We start from the raw sequence: 21673 nt of genomic DNA, 5'->3' as shown, positions 1-21673 counted from the left end.
AAGGAAGGAGAATGAGAACAAGAGTGCTGTCTCCACTCTTGAGCTGATGGAAGAAGTCTCCTGCAAAGCTATTTTCTGGGTTCTGAGTTTGGACCATGTCTGCCAAATAGAAGAGACTAAAAAAATACTGTTGGCTTATTTTCTTCAGCACAGAAAGCCATTTTCTCTGCCTTTATCACTGTGCTTCCCAGAAACATAACTATTGTATTTGTTCCCACATGTAAATTGTCACTGTCTTAAAAACTAACTTAAGAACAGAGTCATCTTCTTACCATCTTCTGAAGCATGTCTGGGCCAGCCCTGCTGGCTGTGGAGCAGGGGTGCCAGTCAGTCAAGCTTGGAAAGCTGTTTTTAGAGTGGGTAACTGTCGTACACAGGGAGGGGCACATCCTGCCCTGGGGTCTGCTGGCCATGAGCAGGGCTGTGCCACCAGGAGCAGGTGGAACAGGGCTGTGGTTGGGGCTGTTTTGTGGCTGTTCCTTTTGGGAATGGATTTGAGTCCCAATTGTGCCCTGGCAGCCTTTTCTGGGATGCCTCCTGCCTGCCTGTGCAGCCCATCCCCAGCCAGCATTGATGCCAAAGACCTGCAGAGCAGAGCAAGGCAGGGGCAGTGCTGGGCATGGCAGGAGCAGAGCAGGCAGGGCTCGTGCCTTGAGCAGGAATTGTCTGCCAGGGGCCTCATACTGCCCCTGTGAAAATGCCTCTGTTGAGGGTGATCCATGGGCCTGGGGCTGCTGTGAGCCCCTGCAGAGGGTTCTGTTTGCACAGGGTGGCCCAGCTTGTAGCAGATCTGTCATTGTTGTGAGGGTCTTTTGTGAGTGCATCCTTTGGATAGGGGATAGAAGAGGCAGATCTGCCTACGCCTATCAGGTTTCCACAGCTGCATCCTCTCATCTTTTTCTGTCAGCGTATCTGCATGAACAGGCCATGAGGACCGTGGCTGTTTGTTGGGGATTTCCATGGGTCTGGCAGCAGGAGCTCTGGCTGGCCCACCAGATAGCAGAGATCCTGGCTGTGCTAATTGTGTGTATGCAAATTAACTCTGTCCTGCAGCCTTCCTTGAGCTAATACTCCCTCACTGTTCCAGCTGAAGGCCCCTTCCCAGTGTAAACAGCTCTTGAAAAATAGTTTCTACCACTGCCAGGGCTCCCCTTCCCTGCCGTGGGTTCCAGGTGCCCCTTGCAACCTTGGCCACCGTGAACCTTCGTGGCTTGAGGTCAGCCCAAGGGATCTTTGCAGATCTGCTACACCTGGCTGCCACAGAGGAGTAGTGACAGCAGCTCTCTTGTCCCCAAAGAGCCAGCTGGACAGAATGCCCTGAGCCTGTCAGCTCCTCGCCAGCCTCTGCTGCGAAGTGAAACAGTGAGGAGGGTGACGTTGGGTGAAACCATGGCCTGTTTATGCTCACAGCTTAATGCAAGCTGGAAATTTCAAGTGAGAAGGCTTTCCAGAATGCCCATAAAATCTCTAGGAATTTAATAATACAGCAGTTTTTCAGTACCTTCATAACTGGGCACCAGAAAAATAGTGCAAAATAACAACTAGCAGGCACAAGATGTTCTTAAGAGCATCTTTACATGCTTTGCTTAGAGCTATCAGTGGGAATTTAAGCACCTTATGTAATGGGCTTTCTCTTCTAGCATCTGCTGTTTCACGGGAGGATGATTGGAGAGGGAATGTATTGATTTAAGAGGAGGCATTTGGGGCCTTGACAACTGTCCAGTTCTACAGGAAGAGCTGTGGCTACTGGGTCAAGGAACAGGTCAGGCTGATTTTGCAGAGTGCCTGCAGCAGCATTAGCTTATCTGCAGGGTGGAATCTTTACCAAAAATAACTCCTCCACTGTGTTAGATACCAGCATTTTTGCCATGTTTCAGGGATTTAAATTGGACACCAGACAAGATTAAAAATTGTGAACTCTTCACCCTGACTAATTGAGACTGACCCTTGGATGGCTCCTTGGATGCATTGGTACTGACTTTTCTCTCTTTAGACATGTGCACCATGAAGTGCAGTCTATGTCTGATAAGCAGGAGGGCTTTAGGGAAAAGTCCTCTTACCTGTTATAGGGAGGAATAATTTCCTGCTTTGGACTTTTTAGCATCTCTTCTGCTGAGCAGTGCATGGTTAGGCTTTATATTTTGCTGGCAGTTATGAGGTGCTGAAGATTGAAAGCAGACTGTTTTCTCCTGCTTTTTCTCTCTGTTTTTAAATCTGACTTTATTAGTAGAGTACTGTCTGAATATCTTGCAGCTCTCCCTGTCAAGACAAGGTGTGCCCAGGGAGGTGGTGTTGAGCTTGGTCCTAATGCAAGCCTTTAATCTGCAGTTTTAAAGCTGTTTTTAAAAGCCTCAGCACCCACTGAAGAAGCAGGTAAAGAGAGATCAGCTGGACTCACATTTCTCACTCTCAGAGGTGAAGAGTGGGAGTAACCCCTGTGCAAGGGTCCAGAGCTGCACTGAGGGGCCAGAGCCCCCCACATGCCCCTGAGCAGGGGCCCTTCTCCCCCCACAGCAGCTGAGCCAGGGCAGCAGCAGAACATGTTTGAGAGCCACCCTGAACTAGTGACCCTCCTCACTGTCACACTGCTTGGGGGGGTGACACACAGCCACGGCAGAGCAGGCCAATCTTACAGGGATCAGGTTGACCAGTTTTATATTAAGCCACCACATATGTGCAGCACATGAGTGGCTGTTTAAAGAAAGCCTCTTACTTCCCCTCCCTCCCCCCTCTTTGAAGGCTTATTTCTTTTGTCGCATGTCATGGGGGCTGGCAGCAGGTTCAGAAAGTCTGAGCTCTCCCAGCTCAAGGTCATTGGGATTGTTTAATTACAATCTCCTTTTCTGTACTTTCTACTTTCCTACAACTATTCTGTCTTTCTAAAATTCAACTACTGAGCAGAAGAGGAGCTTGGGCTCCATGTGGGTGCGGCCCCCTCGGGGGGTCTGTGTGAGAGGGCTGGGCTGCAGAGCTGGGCCTTGTGGGGACCATCACAGACCAGTCAGCTCTGGGCAGAGACTGTGTCCTCCAAAGGGATGAGGCAAAGGAAGAGCACCCTGACACTTCCAAAGAGCTCAAGAGCTTGACATCTTAAAAAAATTGTTTTCTCTGCAACCAGGAAGGGTTGAATCCTTGATGCAGCTTGAAGGTTGGTTCCTGCCACAGAACAGGCATTGGAGAAACCAGATCCCCAGCAGTGCAGCCACCAGTGCCGCCCCAGCTGGGCCTACATTCCAGCTACCACTGGCTCTGGTGGGAAGCTCTGCTCTCCTGAGGAAACCTTGGTTTCTTCCACTTTACCAGCTAGCTTATTAACAGTTCTGATAAGTTCCTGTGCATGAAAGCCTGGGAAGTGAGGGGATCCTGAGCAACGGGACTGGGGAGCTCCTGTTGGGATCTGGAATGATGCTCCTGCCTACAGCAAGAGCTACGTAGTCGGTGTTGTTTTCTTAGAGGGGAATGCTGAGAGTGAGGAAATGTTTCAAGGTAATTCAAAACTGGCATCACTGTAATTCCTTACTCTAACACTGTGGAACAGTATGAAATAAGATAAATGTTTTTGTAAGACATTGGATTTTCATTGTGCTTTACAAGGCACCACTGGCTTCCTGGCTCCAAGAGCACCTGGGCTGGGGTGAAAAACTGTCTCCATGTCCAACTAAACCTTGATCCCTGTTTGGCCCTGTCCCCTTTAGAGTGCTGGTGTCCCTCTACCGAGGGCCAGGTCCTGCATGGCAGAACAAGGCTGCTTCTATGAGCTGCCAGGGAGAGGAATTCAGGGGATGCCAGGGGAAGGACTGACTGTGAGAGAGACTTGGTGCAGTTCTGGTGGCACCAGCCCATCTCAGCTGGGGCTCTGTGTGAGCAAACTGTGCTGCCTTCATGCTGGGGTGTTGGAATTGTGGAAACACATTACTGGTCCAGCTCTGAGCATCTGGACCCCTGGGAGTTTTGTTGTTTGGAGTGTGATTGCAGGGCAGGAGACAGATTTTTCACTGTCTCTGTTCTTTATGAATTTTATCCAAGTCATTCAGGAACAAGCTTTTGGGGGCAGTCTTATTCCTGCGTCATGGTGGTGCAGATGTGCAGAAAAATGAATAATACCCAGCATCAGTTGTGATGTCTGTGCTTTTGCTATTTTAGTTATATTAAAAAAAAAAAAAAAAAAAAAAAGGATAATCTACCCAAACTTCACTGAACTCTGGCTCTGCTCTGGTCGTGCTTACTGCTCATTTAAATTCCTGGCTTCCCCTTGAGTCAGTTGTGTTTTGTATTTCATCCAGTTCAGGGCATGTGACAGAAGATGCAGGATGTGTTTCTTAGACTTCTGCTCTTTCTTAATTTATTCTTTTTCTTTGCTCCATGTTACAGTTACTAAAATTAGGAACTTTGTGTTGCCACTTACAAAGCTCCAAAGGTTGGGACTGTTGAGCACTGTCACAGCTTAATGTCCTGTGTCAGCTCTCAAAGCAAGAGTCTGGGTTAGGAAAGACATAATTATTAAAGGACATTCAGCACATTCATGTCTGCTTTTGAGTTGGAAGTAGGGTTTAAGGACTAGAGGATTTCAAGCTTTTTGTTTCACCAAGCAGTGAGACACACTTTTGAGCTTCCCCTTCAAATGAAGTTTAAAACCTTTTATATAGCTTGATTCCATGAGTTGAAACTTTAGAATAAAGGCCAAATATTGTGAAATTTGTGATCTCATTGTGAGAATAGGCATCAGGGAGGTTTGTTAAGGCAGAACTTTTCAGGGAAATTCCTGGGTATCTGGGCTAAGTATCCTGGTTTTGTTTATTAACCACAATTGCTGCAGACTTACACTGGAAACATTTGAATGGGGGAGGAGAGAGAGACACAGCTCAGTTCTGTCAGGAAATACCAGATCATTTTGTGCTTTCCAGGCTCTTGTATCTTTTGTGTCTGCCTGATCTGAACCTTATCACTGTGGGGCTTTGGTGTATTAAGATGTAGAAGGAGTTCTGCACAGATATCTCTCCAGGCAGGATATGGGTAAGGCTGGTTCTCTGATGAAGGAAAAACAGCTTGAGGAGGAGGCCGCTATCTTTGTCAAAATATTTCTTTTTTGTTCAAATAAAGAAGTAATTTTCCTCACTGTTTCTGCTGTTCTCTTCGGTACTGAAAAGCCAGATGTGCTTATCTGACATTTTTTAAGGTTTTAGACCTGTTTTATTTCTGACTGTGTTTTTAATTAAAAAGTTAAGTTTCATTAGTAGCTTTGCTGAAATTTTCCACAAGGGGGGAAGAGTATTTTGATTCCTTGTAATCCTAAGTGGAATAGCAGAAGATGACCAGTGCCAGAGGTGCAGAGCACACTCACACCCCAGGCAGGGGAGAGAGCAGCTGTGGCACTGCTGGCCCTGCCAGAGAGGGGCACCGCCAAAAGGAGTGAGCCATGAGTCAGCCCTGGCAGTGAGACAGTGCCACTGCTGAAAGTACCTGACAGGTGACATGCACAGAGAGTAACAAAAAGGGTCTTGTCTTTTTTTCCCTCAGAGAATACCAGAGGAGCTGACCCTGGATGCCTTATTAGAAATGAATGAGTCAAAGGTGAAAGAAACAATGAAGAGATGTGGAGCCAGAGATGAGGAGTGCTCCAGGCTCAACGGGGCCCTGAGCTGCCTGCGGAAGGTGACGGAGTCAGGTACAGACTGCCTTGTTCTCCTGTGGAATTGGTGTCCCAGCAGCCCAGCCCCATCTGCTGCCTGCCAGACACTGTTTGGGGACATTCTGTAACCATGGTCAGTGTATGGCTCTGGAATGTGCACAAAGGTGCACTGATCAAACCTATCTAGAGCTGTCAGTTTGGTTTGATTTGGACATCAGGTCAGGCAAATAAATGGAAGTAAATGTATGTAGAATCCTCCCCTACTCAGTAGACTATATCCTTATTAACCCTTGCTGTTCAGGGTTGTGTCTAATGCTCCAGTTCATGCTCCATGGGTCAGCACACATCCTTGACTTATTAAATACAACTAGATTCCTTATAGGTGATGCCTTCCCCAGATATTGCCAGCTCAGAGAGAAACCTTCCCCAAGCACTGTAAAATCTGTTTGTACAAGAGCCTCTCCCAGCAGACTGGTACTCATGCACCACATCTTTCTTTGTGCAGTTATCAATCTGTCACTGAAAGGTGATGTTTCCTGCTGGTATTATGACAGTTCATCCATTTGCAAATCATAAAGATTAGTTAATGGAAAAAGTCAGCAAACAGCTCAGTCTCATATTTCCTTTTTTCTAATCTTTCTTGTCCCAGGCTGTCAAACATTTCCCATCCACACTGTATAAACCAGCCATTGCTCAGGAGTCATGGCATCACCTCTTAGAAAGAAATGGCATGTTTAGAAACCCAGGTATATGCCTCTCTAAAGATGAAATCAGGCCCTGTGCTGAATTTTCCCAGCCTGGGGCCCTGCTGAGGCCCAGGGGAGATCATTGCCCGGTGAAACGGGCACCACAGCCCTGCCCAGGAGGGCCTGGGAGCCACGGGCTCGGTGCAGGCAGTGCCCTCCTGCCGGGGCCGTCACTAACGCTGCTCCGTTGGACAGCAGGAGAGCCGAGGGACGATGTGCCGATGGCCCTTCCCGAGCGCCGAGACAGCTCCTGCTCGCAGCCGGAGCCCGCCCGGGCCCCGAGTGCCCCGGCCAAGGGCAGCCAGCAGCAGTCGCGCTCCGTGTCCGCGGTCCCGCCCTGCGAGCCGCCGGCGCCGAGCCACGGGCCCTGGCCCTCGGCAGAGACCCTGCTAGAGCCCATCGTGCTGCCCGCAGCCGGAGGCAGGCCCAGGACTCCGCACAGCATCACCGTCACCCCCCCGGCCACGCCGCAGCCCAAGCGCCGGCAGCGCCTGAAGCCGCCGCGGACGCCGCCGCCCCCCTGCCGCAAGGTGTTCCAGCTGCTGCCCAACTTCCCGACCCTCACCAGGAGCAAGTCCCACGAGTCTCAGCTGGGCAACAGGATAGACGAAGTTCCTCCAATAAAGTAAGTTTCCTCCCAGACTGTAGCTGGGGCTCTCCCCGGCAAGGGCTGCCCTGTGTAGGCGGGAAAATATTGGCAATGCAGCAAGCTCAGGAGCCTGTGCAAAGCCAGAGGGGTCTGCAAGCCCGACAGCACGTGCTGCAGGCAGCAGCTCCTGCTCTGGCAAAGTGTGTACCTGTCACAGGAATACCAGTGCCTAAAATATACCTATCTTTTCTTCTTTCTAGGTTCGGTAAGAGATTTTCACAGGGGTGTCTGCAGTGCCTTGCTGAGAGAGAAGGACCTGTGCTTGTCAGCTCCCTGTTGACCGTCCCTGGGCAGCCTCTGGAGGGTCTCCTCAGGCCCTGCTATCCCAGAGCTTCCCTTCACTGAGCAGGAGCTTGGCCTGCCACAGAACCGCAGAGTTTTACTTGGTTGCACCTGGTATTATCTAAGATGACACAAGCAAGGCAAAGGAATACTGATGTTTCAAGGGTTAAAGCCAGGGGGTGCTTATCTGTGACCTCAGACAGCTGGCACTGATGCCTCTTGGTACAGGAATTTCACATCTAACCATTTAGTGGCTTTCAATATGCATTGCCCAGTGTCTCTATAATGAAGTTAAGACAGTTGTGTGCAGCTTTCTGAGGAAGCTGCAGCATGTGCTGGAATGTGGGGTGTTCTCTCTGTGCTGAGGAGTCTGTTCATGTGGGGGATGGCTGGCAGGAGCAGGGCTGGGTTTCTCCAGGGCCATTGGGAGTTTTAACCATCCTGAGGTGTGTCCCAGACACAACCTGTAACCTTGGAAACTGATGGAGAGAGATTGGAGCAGTTTGGAAAGTGTCCAAAAGTATCCAAGTATTTAAAAAAGTGTGAAAGTCCAAATAAGGGTATTATAGCACTGCACATATAGCTAATGCCCTTTTAAACAAAAATCTCAGGAGTTACTTTCAGAAATAGAAAGATTGCAAAATGAAAATGCCAGCAGAAATCCAAGCATTTCCCTGAGGAGAGTGAGATAATTGGTGCAATAAATGAAAAAGGCATTAGAATAAATTCAAGCAGAAATGAAGGATTTCAGTGCTTCTCTTTAGAAAGACTTATTGGCTGGGTTGAAGTCTCTGCTCTGGGCTCTGGTGAGTCCCAGACTGGTTGATATTCATTTGAACCCTTCTGTGAGGATTTAACCATCTGACCCAATGTTAATAGCAATCTTTACTGCTGTGCTGGGCTTGTTTGGATGGCTACACTAGACCAGCAACATTCCTTGGAAAAGCAGCTAGCCATTCCAGCCTTTTCCAAGAGGCTGAGGATCACAGATGCCTTTAGGAGCTCCCTGGACTAATGATAAAAGGGACTGTGGTGCCATCTATGGTCAAGTGAGGAGACTGGCTCTGAGCCAGCCCTGCTGCTGTGCTGACACTTGCACATTGGGGTTTGCCTCAGATGTACAGTATTTCTATGGGTTTAGTTCAGGAAATATGCCAGAACTCTGAGTATTGGAGAGGTTTCAGGAAGTTATGTGCTCTGACCACTGGCATACTGGATTGGCATTTGGAAGTCTAGATCTCCCTTTCTGCACTTAGCAGCTAGTTAAGTGAGCTCACATGTATGTTTTTGTTTTTCAGGGTCATGTTGGCCCTGTCTAGAAAATTGAGATAATTTTCAGTGAAGTAGAATATTCTGAAATCTACTGACACTGCAGGAAAACTGGGTGGTGGTTGTTGTGGTAAACCAATTGGGAGTAAACCAATTAGGAGTAAAGTCTGACTTTCTACTTTAAGAACGGCTTAGACCTGATCAGATGGACTTTTGTAATCCCTAAATATAAAACATCATGATTTATCCAATCATATAGAAACAAATACAAGAGCAACTTCACAGGGGGCAAACCAGTCAGAGCTGCGCTCCTGTGACACCTCATGGCTGGGGGTGCTGACCTGGGGCAGTGACTCTCACTTTCTGTGCAGGGTGGTGAGCACATGTGAGCAATGCTTCCCTAAACCCTCCTCTTGTTCTCCATCAGAGCTCTCCCAGGGATCCCCCCAGACGGTACGAAGAGACTTTGGCCTGGCTGTGACTCACAGGTGAGCAGCCCAAGGACAGAGCCCAGCAGCCCAGGCAGGGCTGTGGTGGCACAAGACTCTGAGATGGGTTTGGAGTCGGGTCTGGTTTCTCAGTTGTCAAGTTCAGCTACCTATGAATGTTCATTTGCCCTTGGGCACCAGCTAACATCAGTTTTCCCCCTCTTGCCTCCATTAGGTTCTCGACAAAGTCCTGGTTATCTCAGATTTGCCAAGTGTGCCAGAAAAGCATGATGTTCGGGGTGAAGTGTAAGTACTGCAGGTGAGCACACGGGGATGGTGTCCTTCAGAACAGCCTGGAATTGGACTCACCACAGTCTGCAGTAACTGGTGTCTCTTAATGTGACGCACTTTAAGCAGTGCCATCGTTTTTCCAGTCCTTCTGACCTGGCAGAGGGATGCTCTGGCACAACTCACACTTGAGGTTGTCAGCCTGACACATGAATGAACCAAATTTGTTTCCCTGCCACAGGTTTCCTACCTCATCCTGGGCAAATCTTGTAGTGGAAGCTGGATCCCTAAATAACGGCCAGGATATTAATTTTTGCTTCTCTCTTAGGTTTGTTAGTCCAGAGCACTGAGATTTTACTATTTCACTGTTGCTGGCTGAGAGTCAGTCAAAGTAACTCTATTAAAAATAAATCAGATGCTAAGATACATGTGTGGCTTTCATTAGCCTAATGACACAATGGGATTCTCCATACGAATGCTTGCTGCTCTGGGGCTGAACATTCCAGAGCTCCCTCTGAGATTAGCATAAGAATTACAAATTAAGGATAGGCTTCCTCTTTTTGGGAAAGAACAAATTGCTATTTAACATGTAATGGTTATCTTTCAGATTAAAATGTCACAACAAATGTACTAAAGAGGCACCTGCTTGTAGAATATCCTTCCTTCCCAGTAAGTAATTTACTACAAATTCTTGGCATTTCAATGTAATTGATGGTATGGAAAGAATAAGTCTCATTAAAGTTGTTTTTCTCCCTTCTCCCACCTGTTTTTCAGTAACAAAAATAAGAAGAACAGAGTCTGTCCCATCTGATATCAATAATCCAGTAGACAGACCCACAGAACCCCAGTTTGGAACTCTCCCCAAAGCACTAACTAAAAAGGTACAAGGTGGCTGGGGCGCTGCAGTAGGGAGAGGTTGGATCTCACTGGCTGGAGCCAAAACAGCACCTTGAGCTTTCACTTTGCAAGACTTAGATATGTGACCTTTTCTCCCTGTTAAACAGGGGCTGTGCAGAGCTCCAGGTGAAACGATTGAGCATGGGAACAACTTTCCTCTTGTCCAGCAGACACGGAGGGGAACTCCTTTCTCTTTATTGTTTTCTCACAAGTGACTTTCCTTGCTTTGCAGGAGCATCCACCAGCAATAAACCACCTGGACTCCAGCAGTAATCCTTCTTCTACAACCTCATCCACTCCATCTTCTCCAGCACCTTTCCAGTCTTCCAACCCTCCCAGTGCGACGCCGCCCCCGAACCCATCCCCAATGGGCCAGAGGGATGGACGGTTTAACTTCCCAGGTAAACTCTCTGGCAGGAGACTCTGCACACCAGGAATTCATAGGGAGTTGTAGGTTTCTGAATACGTGGTTGTGCCGTAAACAAGGTGTCTGATAAAGTGAAAACGTCTTTCTTACAAGTTTTTAAAGGGTATCAGCAAGATATCTTTGCAGGAAACAGATTATTGAGGAATGTTTCTCCTTTTCCTTTTTGGAAAAGGACTGAAGAAAAAGCTATTTTTTCTCCTCCTTTCCCCTTTGTGTTGTACAATGCATGCTGCCTGCAACGTGTGCTCACCAGGGGCTTTCAGTCAGGAGGGAGGTGCTTGCTGGAGCAGGCTGTAAAAATGAGAACTGGAATGAATTACTTTACCAGACCCTTCCGAAATATAACCCACAATCAATGCCCATTTTTAAACCACTGTCAAGCATGACTGGTGGAGAGGAGCTTACCCTTCATGCCCTGTGGATTCAGAACCCCAGTGTGCAGCTTTAACCAGAGCTGAGAGAGGCAAGAATCTCTGACAAGGGCAAAGATCTAAACAGTGAGAATAAATGTAATTCCTCTGACCTGATCTGAAGTCACATGGTGCTCAGTAGCTGCTACATCTGGCCTTCAACACTGCTGAATTTTGCATCAGTTTCTGACTGTGAGTGAACTCACACTGCTGTTTGAGCCTGGTAAAATGGACCAGAGGCAGTTTAGTGTAAGGATTCCACTGCAGCTGTTTTGCATTGGGACAAAGTGCTCAGATTCACTGAAAAAATAAAGCAGGTGGATGGTTCATCATCTTCAGTCTCTGTGGGGGCACCTCTGTGAAGCTGAGACATGAGAGCACATCACATCACACCTGATGTGGGCCTGCCTTGCACATTCCTGGGCTCTCCCTTTGCTGCTGCCCCTGGGGATCCGAGTGTGGTGTTTGCCTACCAGGCTGTTTGAGAGGTAGCACAGCTTGTGTTTGATCCTTGTCATCTGTCAGGGTCTTCCCAAAATGCATGTGCTGGAATTTCCCCCAGCAGGCTGATAATCCACTAATCCATTCCCAGCAGTGACCTGGGACTAATTCATTGAATGCACATGAGGCAGTCACTGATGATGCTCTAACTTGTTTGTGTTGTTTTGTTTTTTTCTCCTGGTATTTTTTTTGATGTTCCTTTTTTACAAAACCCCAATTAATTAAAAAGCTGCCTACTACCTTCAGCATAGACAACAGTTTATCTTCCCAGGTGAGTTGATTGTTTTAATTCTACTAACCAACTTCTACTGCCAAAATAGAACTTGTTTGTAAACCTCTGCATGCTGCCCAAGAACAATCATTCTGCTTTAAAAAACCTGTCTAAAACAATCCAGACTATCTCTTATCTCAGTGTGTACGCAGGCCTCTCTCCCCTAATCTGAGGTAGTGATATGATTTATGTATTAAGTTGGAACTTTGAATATTTAGCTCATTTCTTGCTGTGGGATTCTATCCACATTCATGTTCTTCCTTTCTAAAGACTCACTTTTATGGCTCTGTGCCTGGCCAAAAGGACTTTACAGATAGGTAGGGGAAATGGAAGAGGACTGGACTCAGCCTCACGTAAGCATAGGAGAGATGAGCATAGTTTTAAATCAGTAAAAGTATAAAATCACTTTGTCTGTGATTGAGTTTATAATTCCTAAATAAGAAGCAAATTGTTGCTATTGCAATGTAAAACTTGCGGTCTATAGGAGATTAAAGTGTAAAAGATGTATCATAATTGTTTCTACTTCCCCAGAAATTCCCAGTCCTGCACAAACAGCACAGCTTCCAGAAACTGCTGCAGACACTAAGTAAGTAGTTTTAAATCCTGTAATTTGCACAGAATTTACCTGGTAATCCTCAGGTCGGCCCAGAAGTGCTGTGTTATGACCAAAAGCGGATTTAACACCTGAGAATTCCCAGGGTAACTTTAGTCAGTGAGGGCAATGCTGGTATTCCCGGTTGTATAAAGCTGAATATGACACTTAATTCTAAATGGCACACTAAGGAGTTCAAGCCTTTCATATCTAGTCCTGCTTGCTTGAAGGGTCAGATGAAACAGAAGTTGAAGTTTTGTAACTCAAAGGGCAAGGCACGCAGAGCTGCAAGCAAACAGTTCTTTGAGGATCCCAAGTGCAGGGCATGGAAAAGCTTCCAGCCTGCATTGCCAGCTGCTCCACTGCAGGTGTTTCAGGGGCAGGAATGGGAGTATCTGTTCCTGGAACACAGTGTAATAACAGAGCCACACCACTGCCAAATCAATTCCTTAATTATCAAGAATCGCTTTTAAGTCTTTGTCCCTTATTTGCCAAAGTGAGCTTAGAGTCCTTCTCTTTTACATGGAGCAGGAATTGTATTTTTCTCTGACCTGTAACTGTCAGGACTGGTCCTGTATTGGCTTCTTCTGCTCCCCTAATGGAGCACAGCCCCCCATTCCCCAGTGACCTCCAACGTTGTTTTCCCTGCTTCTGTTGCAGTGCTGCCCAGCAGCCAGGCACGGGTGGAGGTGCACGGGAAGCACAGGTGGGTTTGCTGGTTTGCCCTGGAGGTCTCTGGAGCAGCCTGTGCTGCTGGGCTGCTCTGCCCCGCAGGAGGCACTCTGAGCACAGCTTTCCCTTCCCTTGTTGTGGACAGGTGGAGGAACCAGAGGTGAGTAAATCAGAGCCCGAGGATGACGAGGATGAGGTAGAAGATTTGCCCAACCGGCGGCCGCACCTGCAGGGGATGATCTACCGCAAACCCAGCCAGACCAGCGTGTACCTGCAGGAGTGGGACATCCCCTTTGAGCAGATCCAGCTGGGGGACCCCATTGGCCAGGGCCGCTGGGGAAAGGTCTACAAGGGCAAGTGGCACGGGGAGGTGGCCATCAGGCTGCTGGAGATTGATGGCAACAACCAGGATCATCTCAAGCTCTTCAAGAAGGAGGTGATGAACTACAGGCAGACCCGACATGAGAATGTGGTGCTGTTCATGGGAGCCTGCATGAACCCCCCTCACTTAGCAATCATTACCAGGTAAGGAGAGAGATCTTTCTATCAGTTCTACTAGATTTGTGCTGTAGAGCTAGCTAATACTGTTCTCCTATATAAATATTTCCTGTAGCTTCTGCAAAGGAAGGACACTGCACTCCTTTGTGAGGGACCCCAAGATCTCCCTGGACATCAACAAAACCAGGCAGATAGCACAGGAGATCATTAAGGTAAGGGCTTGTTATGCCAAGGGAACCACTGGGTGGGGCCTCAGCCATAGCTCAGAGCTGCACACGGGACTGGGAGCTGCTCCTTCAGCCTCTCCCCACACCTTCCTGCACAAGTCCCACAGGGGCTCTCCCCCAGTTACAACTAATCCTTGACACTGGAGTTAGGAGAGGAAATGTGTTAGAAAGCAGAGTGTGCTTGGAAATTATAAAAACCCAAAAACATTTCCATCTCTGCTGTGCTTCCCAGGGCATGGGTTACCTCCACGCAAAGGGGATTGTACATAAGGATCTGAAATCCAAAAATGTCTTCTATGACAATGGGAAAGTTGTGATCACCGACTTTGGATTATTTGGAATTTCGGGTGTGGTTCAGGAAGGAAGGTAAGTGGAGGTTTCAGTGCTTGAATGACCTCTAAAATGACAAATGGTCAAATAGGGAAACATTTCCTGCAGTGCATGGGAAGTGTCCATTGGTTTAGTACACACTCAGTTCGCATTGTGCCTGTTTGCATTGTTTTCCTTTTGAGCATAATTCTTCCTACAGCTGCAGTAGCACAGCTAGAGAGCTTGGATTAACTCAGAGCCCAGAACAAACAAGCCCACGAAGGAGCTATGAGAATCAGGCTGACGTGTGCCTGTTTGTTAACATGGCAAGAAAATGAAAAACAAAACATCAGCAAAAACATTGGAATAAATAAAGCCAAAGCATCAGGTGCAGCACAGATATGGCCTCCACACCAGTTTTCATCCTGCTTCTTTCTTTTGGATTCAGGAGGGAGAATGAACTGAAGCTGCCTCATGACTGGTTGTGCTACCTGGCTCCCGAGATTGTCCGTGAGATGGCCCCAGGGAAAGATGAAGACAAGCTGCCTTTCTCCAAAGCTGCAGATATCTATGCCTTTGGGTAAGAAAGGAACACCCAGGAGTACCATGAGGGCTTGCTAACTGAGACTGGCTACTGGCCTGAGCCTTCCAGTCAGGGCTCCCTTTCTCTCAGACTCAGGATTCCAGCAGGGACACATTTTCCTCACCTATTCCAAAAGTCGTGGGTGGAAGGGGTTTGCTGCACAGCCTTAGGCACCTCCCAGAGCTCTGCTGAAGCAGCTGGAACAGTGCCAGCATTGGGTATTTTCCCTCTCAGGAGCAGGCAGAAGCCTGACATGTCTGTTGGCATTGCAGGACCGTGTGGTACGAGCTCCAGGCACGGGAATGGCCCTTCAAGACCCAGCCTGCAGAGGCTCTCATCTGGCAGATCGGCAGTGGTGAGGGAGTGAGACAAGTCCTTGCCGCTGTCAGCCTGGGCAAAGAAGTCAATGTAAGTACCTCAGCTGCAGGAGTCCCTCATACAGCTGTTTGTCAGGGAGAGAGTGGGCTGCTCCAAGAGATTTATTATACTCATAACTCAAAAGAGGGCAGGAAAGAGGAGAGATGAGAGTGGAAGATGAGGTTAAGCCTGTGCCCATAACTGTGGTGCAGAAAAGAACATCCACAGCACGGGACACTCGAATTCTGACAGTGTTCAGGCCCTCTGTGAGCAGTATCTGCCTGGGCTCACATACATCCTAGTGCTCAGACAGTTTTCTGGCCTGCACAGTTGATCCATGAGCTGAGATAATGAGCCACCACTGTCCTCTGCAGGAAATCCTCTCAGCCTGCTGGGCCTTTGACCTCAGCGAGAGGCCCAGCTTCACTGTCCTCATGGAAATGCTTGAAAAACTTCCAAAACTGAACCGCCGGCTCTCCCACCCAGGGCACTTCTGGAAGTCTGCTGAGTGAGTACCTGCTGCTGGTCACAGCACTGATGCCAAGCAATTTCCTAACTGATAGTTTCTGAGCTTTATTTGCTTTCCTGGGGCTGTGAGACCTGACAGGGTGGGAGCACTGCTCCTCTGCTTCTCTAGTTCCTGGGAAATGATGTGACTAAGCCACGAGCCTCAGACAGTTCATTTCCTACTTCAGCATATTCACCTCCCTCCAGCAGCTGACTGATCCCCCTGTTTGGTGTCAGAGAACATCCACAACAGCATTAGGAAGGGCCCAAAGTGATGGTAATGGCAGGTACTGCCTGAGGAAGGGAAGGACCCAAGCACAGGCCACTGTTTCCCTCTGAAGTGGTTCAGACTGGATGGGTTTGAGGCCACAGACACATCTGTGTCCAGTGCCCTTTCACCATGTCCTTGGCTCAGTGTTTCTTTTCATCTCCTGAAATGCTCATATTTACTTTCTCTTTGTTCTGATGTTTAACCCACCCCTTCCCTTCCTATAATCCTTCACCCTCTTCCTACAACACCTGATCAGAACCACCCAAACCCCTGAGACAGGAACTGTCGTGGCAGTTTGGTCTCTGCTGGATGTTGGAGGCTTTGGAGTTTTGGTTGAAAACTTTGCCACTTCTCCTGTGCCATTTCCTCCCCATTTAAATCTACTGGATCCCTGACACACCAGTGATGTCCAACAGCTTTAAATTGCAGAAAGCTTCCCCCAGACCCTGGCCTCACCCTCACACAAAGAACACACACTGAGCAGTGGAGCTCCCCCCCACCTCACCCAGATCCTTTCACACACTGAACTAACCCCTGCTGCAGCCTGGTCAAAGCTTGTAGAGTGTGTAGTTCTCAAGGGCTTGCTGTAAATAACTGAAAACTAACTCTCATGGTGTCTTTTTCCCTCTCCCCTCCCATATTTCTTTGTAGGTTGTAGCTACTGGCGCAATAATGGGCTCCACCTTGCATGCTTCCATGTGTCGTATCCTAACCGGCAACTTGGACAATCACCTTCCATTAAAAAAGCAAAAAAAAACCACGAAATTAACCCATGGACATAATCAACACTTTATCCGAGTTCTCTCTGCCTTTCGCTTGGTGTGGGCTGTAGCTTCAATAACCACTCCTGTCTGCGAGACCTTCCCACCTAACACCGGCCTCCTCTGCCTCTGGAGCACTCCAGCAGCTGTGGCTCCTCCTGGGAAGGGCGCAGGGACCTGCTCTGACTGACCAGGTGCACACCCCAGGCAGGGCCGGGTGTCCTGCCCACAGCTCAGGGCTGTCCCCAAACTGCTGCGCCTCGTGCGAGGCCCCCGAGCCCATCTGGGGCTGTGGCCTTACTGCTGGAGCTCTGTGGCTGCAGGTGACAGGGACATTGGCACAGCGCTTGCAAAGCAGCAGGAGCTGAGGTCAGGCTCTCCCTCAGGCCCAGAGCCAGCACTGGAGCCAGGGTCACTTTTGTAAGGCCAGTTCTTGAGTGGAAAGAAGGATGGTCCTTGCTCACCTTGGAGCAGCTGAGGGTCCTTTGCCCACTGAGAACCAGGCCAGGGCAGTGTCCAGAGCAGGCCCACGTGGGTCAGCAGGGACCAGCTCCAAGGCCGAGTAAAAGACGAGGAAAGCGAGAGCAGCTTCAGCTCCTCCCCATGCAGATGCAGTGCTTGCAGTGTTACAGTTTGCTTCTGTTTACATCCCTGATCAGGACTCAGTGTTGGGCCTTGGCAGTCACAGCTAGCACAGCAAACATGTGCCTTCTAGGAAAGGTCTTTTTTCACTGGTTTGGAGGGGAGAGGACAGGGCCAGAGGACAACACACACCAAGGGGGTTTCTGCTGTCTGGGGACAAGCTCCCACATCCATTCCCTGAGCCTGCTCAGGAAAGCTCTGAGCTGAAAGTGCCAGAAGCAGTGCCAGAAGCTCTGCCAGCAGTGTGAGAGCAAGGAGAGAAACACCTTTGTATGTTTGTAGAGCCTGGGGAGGAGCAAATGGGTTTGGGTTTGTTCTGTTGGGGTTTCTTTACATATTCATGTACCTTGTCAAAACTCCCCTTTCTTACAAAGAAAACTCTTTCAGTTTTCCCTTCACTTCAAGGGAAACAAGCGCCCACTGAAAACCAGTGTCAGGCTTCTGTCCACGGTAGAGACCTGGGAAAACTTCCTGCTCCTTCCCCTTGGGCAAATCAGATTGTGCAGTTTCTTCCCACTGATGGGGTTTGCTTGAAAAACTTCATGTGTTTGCAGCTGAATTACTTGAGCATCTCTTGGGTGATCTGGAGTGATGCGAGAGCAGAACCAAACTCATTTTGGCTCTAGTGGCAGGGTGGTAGCTTTGTGAGATGAATCATCAGTAACTGTTTCCCCCTCCCTTCTCCTCTCCCTCCCCACTCTTTGCAGCATTAACAGTAGCAAAGTTGTTCTCCGTTTTGAAAGATTGGGCTTGGGAATCCTGGAACCGAGTAACCCAAAGCTCTAGCCCGGTGTCATTGTGCCCGTGCTGGCTGCCTGCTCCCACCCAGCACCAGAAACCCTCCCTGGCTCCTCCACGCCGAGGCTGGTGCAGCCCCACTGAAGACCATCAGCTCAGCCCTGTGTCCTGCCTGAGCACCAGCAGTTATTTAAACAATGTTTACATGATACTTTTGTGTGAACTATATTTTTTTAAACATAATAAACAGTGAATCGAGTTGAACTACAGCCATTCTCAAATAGCGCTGAAAAAGAGAAGAGCTGTTCCTGGTTCCTCCTTGTGTCCACGGTCAGTAGGAGCCACTCTGCCTTCAGAGCAGGGCCCTGGCAGTGGCACCGCAGTGACGTGGCTCCTGCGAGCTCTTTGCCTTCCAGAGGTCACTTCTCTCCTGCAGGCAGAGCCCAGCCTGCTGCACTAGGGCTTGCCCAAACCACCCATTGTTTCAGCAGGGCTGCTCCAGCTCTGCGCCACCTTGAATTCAGCTCCACCAGAACAGAGCTGCTGCAGGTAGCGTCTGGCTCCCAGGTAATGACTCAAGTGCTCTTCTCCACAGAACTCACTCTACAACCTGCTCCTTCTCATACAATCCCAGAGGAATTAAGAATTGCTGGCCTTAAAAAATAAACTCATGACTTGTCACAGCTTTGCACAGGGAACAAATTCTTCTTTTGAAGTTCAGGCACAAGTTTGAGTGCAGGGAAAGGCAAGGGTGACAGGACAAGGGAAAAGCTGTCCCTAAATAATGCATTAACTGAGGCCTTGATACACAGAGCTTCAGAGCCCCTGCACACACACACAGAGTGTTCCCACTGCCTGCAACTGGCCGGCCACGTTTCAGCTTGCAAGTTGTTTGAGAAACATAGGACTAAAGCTTTGAGGAAGAAAATCTTGTAACCAAGAGGGCAATATCTGGGCCTGGAGGTTCTGCCTGACCACAGCTCAAACTTGTTTCAGAGGTTAGTTTTAAAACTAAAACCCATCCCCTCCTCCAGTGCAGTGTGGAGGGGACAGCCAGTGACCACACTGAGGTGACAGATGCATCATCCCCCTTGGAAATCAATTGCAGGCCCTGCTAGCAGAGGCTCCCCTTTCCCCACCATCATCCCCGAGGCTCAGGGGGGAGCTCCCAGATCCTCTGAGCAGGCAAAGCACCAGCCCTCAGTTTGGCTGCCTGGTGCTAAGCAGCACAAAACCTGAGTTCTGTTGAGCAGAGAGCCTCAGTCCTGTGTGCAAGTCAGTTGTAGCTTCTTAAAAGTGCTGATAAAGACTTTTCAAATATGTCTCAGATTTAAAGGAGAAATGGGTTTGGCATGGCCAGGCACTGTAGAGCTGTCCTGATCCCATCCCCCTCGGGCTCTGCTGTTCTCACTAACGGTGTGTCAGCAGCCTGAAGCAGAAGCTGTTTTCCCCCAAGTGCTGCTTAATTAAGCACAACACAAACCCAAAGCAGGGAAAAAAAGGTGCTGCCCCTCAGCTGGAGCCCTGCGTGAGCTTCCTGCCTTAGGGAGGGCAGGGCAGGAGCCGCTGCCGGCTGCAGACCGGCCTTGGCTCAGTCTGTGTCGAGCGCAGCAGCGGCCTCGGGGTGCTCCTCGCACAGTTTTGGGGTGCATTAAGCAGGCCCTGAGAGCCGGGACAGGCAGCAGGTCCTGTGGGACCAGAGGCCCGACTGTGCACAGGCTCCTTGCAAGCCCAGACCGTGCCCTTCTGTTCCTGCGGGGCAGGTCAGGCCCTGGCTGTGCAGCCCCGAGCACGGGGATGTGCCCACGGCCCTGCTCCGGTCCCGGCTCCTTCACAGCCTCCCCCTAACGGGGACACGGGGATCCAGCCTGACCTGGCTGCTGCTGGGACAGCCTCGAGCTGCCCGCGAACACAAAGCTCCTCCTCTGCCCCAGTGCGGGCTCCTTTTAGCTCTGGTCAGCCAGGGGCTCTGGGGCAGAGCTGTGGGGGCACCGAGCTGTCCCGTCTTTGTGTCACACGTCCCAGTGGAGCTGTCAATGTGACAATGCTGTGCAATGCTGCTACAGGAGCCACGTGTCAGTAGTGAATGTAAATGGTCGTAACATGGTGAACATGGACACGTTTTCTTTTCAAATGTGATGTAAACTTTGTACAGTATAAATTTTTTTTTATATTTTCTATGAACTGAGTGTCTTCCAGAATTGCTATTAAATTAATTACAAATTGTTAGAATTAACATCAGTTTCTGTATTAGTTTATTCAACCAGGAAAAAAAAAAAAAGTGCACTCTATGCTACTGGAGTTCTGGATATGTAGGAATCTTTTCAGTAAATAAATCTTTGGTGCGGATAAAGCAGGTGTTACTGAGTCCTGGTTTGACCTTCCCCTCCCACTGACTGGTAGCCACAGACCCCGAGCACAGCAGCTCCTCCACCCCCTCTGCCCCCTGCCCTTCCCCTGAGGGACACCAGGTGATCTCCCCCTGCACAAGTCCATTGCCATTGACGAAGTTTTCCCTCCTGGATCTGATGAGTCCCATTATGAGATGGGTAATGAAGCCACCACGGAGTTTTCTCAAAGCACTGAGCTGCTTAAGAAGCTGCTTCCCTCCCCAGTGGGGCACCTGGGGCCGTTCCGGGACCCCCAGCACGTTCTCCATCCTTTGCACAAGGTCCTGCCACCACCTCCCACCTGCAGAGTGGGGCAGAGCTCCACAGACCCTGCTCTCACTCTGGGAGTGCCATTACGAGATGTTAATTAATCGCAGGAAGGTTCTGCTGCTGCCAGCAGCTTTGTGCTGGGAATAACAGCAGCTTTGTGCTGTCCTGCCGGGAACGAGCATCATAAAGCACAGTTTTACATCTCATCCATCTTATCTACATCTCACACGCAAACAATAAAAAAGTTAAGATAAGCTGAACTTTGTTGTCTTTCATAAAGAATAAGAAATAACAAATTTAATTCTCAATTATACTGGAAGGGCAGAAGTGTTTGATATAACAAACCAACCACACAAACTCCAGTCCCCAAAGCACAAAGGCTCTGCCCCAGCCGTGACTGGAGCAGTTTGATGTTCCCCTGCCCAGAGTTGTACCCCAGACCTGCCCTGGGCTGCCTGAGGCACCAAGACCGGGGTCTCCCTCTGCCCTGGGAGAGCCACAGCAAACACGAACAGGAGCAGGCAGCACACACATCCCAACGGAGACAAAGCACAAAGGGAGCACTTCCAGCCCCAGCCAGCTGCACCACAACACTCAGCAGCATCTAAAACCTCCCCACCAGACAGGGACATTTCACCAGCCCAGCTGGGTGCTCAACATCAAAACATCCCAGAGCAGCCACAGAAATGGGGATTCACTCAGAGGAGGCACCAAATAACTCACAAAGCACAGCTCAGGCTACAAATGAACTGACTGGAGCAGGATCTAGAAAAGCTGGACACACCATATCTGGCTTCATCCTCAGAGATCAGCCTGCTCCTCCCAGACAAGGCAGCAGCTCCAGCCCTGGCTCCCAGTGGGTTGCTGGGGCAGGCAGAACCCCCCTGCACATGGCCAATACAACACAGTATTACACCAAGGAGAAGAAAAAGCCTTTCACCTATCTGTCCTCACTGTCTCCAGGGCCAAGAGCTCAGCAGCCTTGCACATCACCCCAATACAAGCAGCAGCTACCAGGCCCTGCCCCACAGCCCTTTGCTGTCCCTTGTGAGCCCCAGG

At 49.3% G+C, this 21673-nt stretch overlaps 1 protein-coding gene across 2 annotated transcripts in view; it reads left to right on the top strand.

The window, feature by feature from the left end:
• Positions 1-20298, top strand: part of KSR1 (kinase suppressor of ras 1) — a 49929-nt gene extending 29631 nt beyond the window's left edge. The window contains exons 3-20 of one of the 2 annotated variants that reach the window (XM_058854469.1): positions 5518-5665; positions 6574-7000; positions 7225-7229; positions 9003-9063; positions 9239-9322; positions 9899-9960; positions 10066-10172; positions 10421-10589; positions 11756-11797; positions 12329-12383; positions 13050-13095; positions 13207-13586; positions 13675-13771; positions 14019-14152; positions 14544-14675; positions 14951-15086; positions 15410-15543; positions 17924-20298. In XM_058854469.1, the coding sequence (XP_058710452.1) occupies positions 5518-5665; positions 6574-7000; positions 7225-7229; positions 9003-9063; positions 9239-9322; positions 9899-9960; positions 10066-10172; positions 10421-10589; positions 11756-11797; positions 12329-12383; positions 13050-13095; positions 13207-13586; positions 13675-13771; positions 14019-14152; positions 14544-14675; positions 14951-15086; positions 15410-15543; positions 17924-18002 (2298 nt within the window). In that variant the 3' untranslated portion in view covers positions 18003-20298. Of the gene's footprint in view, positions 1-5517; positions 5666-6570; positions 7001-7224; positions 7230-9002; positions 9064-9238; positions 9323-9898; positions 9961-10065; positions 10173-10420; positions 10590-11755; positions 11798-12328; positions 12384-13049; positions 13096-13206; positions 13587-13674; positions 13772-14018; positions 14153-14543; positions 14676-14950; positions 15087-15409; positions 15544-17923 lie in introns of both variants that reach the window. The other variant, XM_058854470.1, reaches the window with a different exon arrangement.
• The last annotated feature ends 1375 nt before the right edge of the window (positions 20299-21673 follow it).

Source organism: Poecile atricapillus, chromosome 21 (assembly GCF_030490865.1).
Source record: "Poecile atricapillus isolate bPoeAtr1 chromosome 21, bPoeAtr1.hap1, whole genome shotgun sequence".
NCBI classification, from domain to species: Eukaryota; Metazoa; Chordata; class Aves; order Passeriformes; family Paridae; genus Poecile; species Poecile atricapillus.
Note: the sequence above shows the minus strand (reverse complement) of the source record. Positions and strands in the feature narration are given on the sequence as shown.